The sequence below is a fragment of the Eurypyga helias genome, unplaced genomic scaffold (genome assembly GCF_000690775.1).
Source record: "Eurypyga helias isolate BGI_N326 unplaced genomic scaffold, ASM69077v1 scaffold4288, whole genome shotgun sequence".
Lineage (NCBI taxonomy): Eukaryota > Metazoa > Chordata > Aves > Eurypygiformes > Eurypygidae > Eurypyga > Eurypyga helias.
In genome coordinates, this window is record NW_010268759.1 from 22,826 (window position 1) to 27,906 (window position 5,081).

At 54.5% G+C, this 5,081-nt stretch overlaps 1 protein-coding gene across 1 annotated transcript in view; it reads left to right on the top strand.

The window, feature by feature from the left end:
* The window catches only part of LOC104514225 (N-acetylaspartate synthetase), a 26,592-nt gene extending 22,818 nt beyond the window's left edge, over window positions 1-3,774 (top strand). Inside the window, exon 2 of the mRNA XM_010157839.1 lies at window positions 3,319-3,774. Coding sequence (XP_010156141.1) covers window positions 3,319-3,686 — 368 coding nt within the window. The 3' untranslated portion in view covers window positions 3,687-3,774. The remainder of the gene's footprint in view (window positions 1-3,318) is intronic.
* Window positions 3,775-5,081: the final 1,307 nt, after the last annotated feature.

A 5,081-nucleotide genomic window follows, 5' to 3' on the forward strand; every position in this document is an offset into this window, starting at 1 on the left:
GCGGCTGCGGGCTTTCAGCCCTGGTAGGGCTTCATCTGGGGTCGTGTCTGAAGATGCTTTGAGGTCCAGGTGAGTGCAGGGGAATGAGCGACGCTGTCAGCGCAGCAGCGGGGGAGAGGCTTCTTAACCGCTTGCAATAAATGGGTCAAGATGGGTCCCGGTGTTTTAAAAATTGACTGGTTGACCTAGATAACGGTGGCATAATGACTTCCTTGTGGTGGGAACAGAAGCGGGCGTCACCGGAGCTGCGGTTGCTCTGAAGGGGAGAAGAACCTGGTGTGCTGGGTTGGAACTGGGCTGATTCCCTGCGCTTCGCTTGCGCTTGGATTTTCCTCGGCAGCTGGGCTGTGCCGCAGGGAAGCACAGAAGACCTCGGCTGTTTCTTTCCCTGGCTTTGCCAAGTCACAAGGTGCATTTGTCCCGTAAAGCTGGGGAGGCACCTCCTGCCACCTGTGCTTTGCTCTCCTCCAGTAATGAAGGGCTCAGAGTTGCCTCATTTGTTTCTCTCCCCCATTTTGCAGGGGGAGCAGTGTCGTGAACCCCTGAGCTGTTTAACACTGGCTTAACACAAACCCGGGACTGTTTGACACTGATCCTTGCGGAGATGTGCCATGTGTTTGGGCTGGTTGGCAGGATTGATGCTAAAGAGGGAGCTGCTGCTCAGGTCAGGTTTTCTTGGCGCTGGGGAAGAAGGGCACAGCCTGCAGCAGGTCACAGCCTGCCAGGGGTTTCTTCTGTGATGGGGTCCTCTTTGTCTGGATGAAGCCATGTTTTTTCTGAGCACTGAAAGTTACTGCTTGCTTTGTTGGAGAGAGACCTGTCAGTGCCCCTCGTTAGCTGCTGTAATTGAATAGCAGCTTTCTTGGGTGTTAAGTAAGCAATATCCAAGCTAAGGTCGGAATTGCCCTGTGCTAACAATGTTGGCTGTTTTGGTTCATTTCAAGACACTTTTCCTTCACCAGGATTTTCACAGAATCATAGAATGGTTTGGGTTGGAAGGGACCTTAAAGATCATCTAATTCCAACCCCCTGCCATGGGCAGGGACACCTTCCACTAGACCAGGTTGCTCAAAGCCTCATCCAGCCTGGCCTTGAACACTTCCAGGGATGGGGCATCCACAGCTTCTCTGGGCAACCTGTTCCAGTGCCTCACCACCCTCTCTGTGAAGAACTTCTTCCTGATATCTAATCTAAACCTCCCCACTTTCAATTTAAACCCGTTACCCCTTGTCCTGTCACTACAGACCACTGTAAAAAGCCTGCCCTCCCCCCACCCTGGGCTTTCATTTTCTGTGAAGATCCTTAGTCAGACCTGAGTAGTGTGTTACTTGGATTTCATTTGGGTTTTTGTTTAAGTCCCCTTGCTGGTGGGGCTGAGTGATGCTGTAATACTCCAGGGTTACAGCAGTTTCTAATTGCCTCAGCTTGGGTGTTCGTTGGCTGTTACAAGCAATGAGATGGGATAATATTGGTACCTCTCTCCAGTGAGATCCAGTTTTATTTGAGCTTCATGACTGCGGTGGTCAGAGCACTTGGGATGCTGGGGTGCTTGCCCTGAGCCCGACTGGGTGCCCTTCAGGCTGCTGGCCCTTGATTAGATGGGTTTTCCTTTGGCCTCTTGAAGGGCCTTCAGCCCTGTTGCAGGGCAGCAGCGCTGACCCCCAGCGGCTCCAAAGTGAGGGGAGGTCTGGCTATGAGCACCCCAAACTGTGGGGGCCAAAAGGGGTGGCTGAGCCAGATCTTGGCCGCACACAGGAGATGCTCTCTCCAGGGGGTGTATGTGGTGGTTTCCCCTGTTTGTGCTTTGCTGGTGTCTGTGATCCCAGTTTGGATTGTCTGTTGGAAGCTGTCGTAGGCGAGTCCTGCGCTGAGCCCCTGAAGCCTGAAAAAGGAGGGTGCAGGGTGCGCTCGCACATCCAGATGTACACGGGGGGAGGTCAGACACCAGCCAGGCCTCCTGGGTTGGGGAAGGGGGGGGGGCAGGGGGAGGCAGAGGTCCTGGTGATGTCCCTGTGTGTGCGGAGCAGCGTTCCCAGCTACCCAGGTCCCCTCGGTGCAGCAGCCAGCCCTGTTCATCTGGCAAGGCTGCGGTCATGGCTGTAAACGAGCTTTGGATGCTGGCTGAGGGCAGAGTGTCCCTGGGGAAGAGGGACGGTCTTCCTCTGCTCCTGGGGGCTTGCAGCGATTTCTCTGCAGTGTATTGCCTTTCCCACGGCATCTCACTTCCAGAGTGTTTTCCATGCTCCTTTGCACACTGTTTGCAGTGGTGGGAGGGTGCTGAGATTTGAGGAGGGGAAACAGTCACACCAGTGCCTGGGTGCCCAGGGCTGGGTGGCCTTGCCCCCTCCCCTGGGAGCCCCGAGCCATTGTGGCTGCCCTTGCATTGCACCCAAACCCCAACACCCTTCTGCATCCCAACGAGAGGCTGGGGACATGGCTGGTGTCTGGCCCATGCCAGGCACAGGTTTCCCAGACCTAGGTATGCTCCACCACCTCCCTGTGTCCCAGCCTGGCCTGTCGTGCCCTGGCACAGGGGCTCCACTTCCCTCCTGCTCCAAGGTGACTCCCTGCCTCTCGCCACATCACCAGGGAAAGGGGCTCAACCGCTGGGTCAGATCCTGCCCTCCACCAAGGATGCTTTGTGCACTGCCCTGGGCTTCTCCTCCGTGGGCTCCCTGCGTGTGGCTGGCCCTGCTCGCTTGGGAGACCACAGGTCTGCCCGGCACAGGTTGGCAGCTCTTGGCTGGGGGGGGGGGGAGAGAACAAGCCGTTCGCCTAGAGGCAAGAGCCTCTGGAAAGCGCGGCTCCTAGCAGAGGAGGAATTTGGCAGCAAAGTGTACCAGGGGCTGCCTGTGCTGCTGCCAGGTCTCAGGGTGGGATGCAACAAGCAGCCAAAGGTGGGTTGTGCTGTGTGGGGAGGGATCCGGGACTCGCTGCAGTGAAGTTACTGGGAGGACGGGGAGCGCAACTGCGTGCGGGCCAGACGTTGCCCATTGTGTGCCACCGTGAGCCGAGGGACGCTTCTTGTCTGTGACGGCAGCCAAAAGCACCACATAATGCTTGGTCCCTCAGAATCTTGTTTTGGTTTGTGGTGACTTTTCTAAGCATTTTTCTTGGGAAAACAACATTCCCGTCACAACACCAAGGGAAAAGAAAATTTGGTCCTTATTTATGGAGGTCATTAGCCCTCGGGTGTGCCAGAGAGGGGATTTCTGACCCCAAGCCCAGCTCCCATCGCTGTGTTTGTCAACAGGCGCTTTGCCTGCCTTGCCCACCCGGGGTGGACGGGGCTTACACGTGCTGCTTTATCTCCCGCAGGCTCCTGCTTCTGGGTTGCCGTCCTGGACGGCAATGTGGTGGGGATCGTGGCAGCACGGGGCAACGAGGAAGACAACACGGTGGAGCTGCGCCGCATGTCCGTCGACTCCAACTACCGCGGCAAAGGGATCGCCAAGGCCCTGGGCCGCAAAGTGCTGGAGTTCGCCATGCTCAACAACTACTCCTCCGTCGTGCTGGGGACCACGGCCGTAAAGATGGCAGCCCACAAGCTCTACGAGTCCTTGGGGTTCAAGCACGTGGGTGTTGTCGAACATTACGCCCTGCCAGGGATGACACGCTCCTTACTGGAGAGAATGTTTTTCCAGCTCCGCTACCACCGCTACCGCCTGCAGCTGCGGGAAGAATAAAACAAAAACCCAACCAACCAAACGAAAAAAAAATTTTTTCCCCTCCTCCTCCCTTCAAAAATAATAAATTGCCCTTCGATTTCTCGTCACTGTTGATTTGCCAAGTTTGGGTTGAGTTTTTGTTCCCTCACGTCATCTTTTGGTTTGCTCCGTGCAGCTCGATCATCCGGCCGAGCAGCGCTCCTTCCTCGCATGCTGTAGGTGGTGGTGCTGGGAGTCCGGCGACCCGTTGGGGCAGAGTGGAGCGGACCGGCGGCCTCTCCTTCCCAGGTACCTCCGTAAAGCACAGAGACGTGACCGCAACGTAGTACCACCGCTCTGGTGTACATAGTCTTCTCCTTTTCCAAATGTAAGATAACATAGCGATGCGTCCATAATAGTGCAGAAATATTACTTGAATGCAGTTTTCAGTATTTCACGCACCAGTAAGTAGAATATGCATTCGTCTTACCGTTATTTACTGGTCGATAGTGTTCAGAGAAAAGGTGGGGGCGACCCCCTGCCCCTGCCCCCACACGCTTGCTACAATGCATGAAGAGGAAAGCGCGTGCACGCACTCCGACACATCGCACCGCCGCCGCGGCACTGGTGTTGCACTTTTCTTTGGGTGTGCCTCATTCTGCCAAATGTCTGAGAGACCCTGGGTGCATCCGGTAAACACGACTCCGCTCCGTTCCTCCCTCCCAGCCCCCCCCGCTCCTTCCTTTGCCAGCACAGACTCGGATCCGCTGAACTCTGAGCCCCGTTGTACCATAGCGTGAAGTTAAGACCAATCCTACGTATCTCCCACGCCGTTCCATAGCCACGCGTAGCCTGCAGTCCTGGGCCAGACTCCGCATGTGCGTTGGACTTTCTCTTTGCTGCCTTTTGGGGTTTTTTTTTTGTTTGTTTGTTTGGGGGGTTTTTTATTATTATTTTTAAAGGGTGTTTTTTGTTGTTGTTATTGTTTTTAGTTTTGGCTTTTGCTGAATGGTGTTGTCGAGGCGTAATGGAGGCTGCAGTTCCCATGGCAACGCATTTGCACATTAATGTGCGCCACCAAATCTAACCACTTCAGGGAAGGGACGTGTGACAGACATTAGCGTTTTGGGGAGCGCTGGGGTGGGAGGGGAGCGTACTTATTATCTTAACCAGCTGCTTGTTTGATACATGTAGATGGCCTCACTGCAGCCTTCCATCAAAGGTAATTAACTGCTTTAATGATGTCAGATTTGTGAATTGTACAATGCAAAAAGCAATGCAAAGCAGATTTGGCATGTGTCTGTACCCGGTATGTATGTACAGTGCCTGCCAACTAAAGAATAACCAAGACTACAGCTTCTTCTAGCCTGAGGTATCAACTTTTATAACTTATTTAAACAAATAGCAACTTTGCATGAATTACATCTTGGGGGA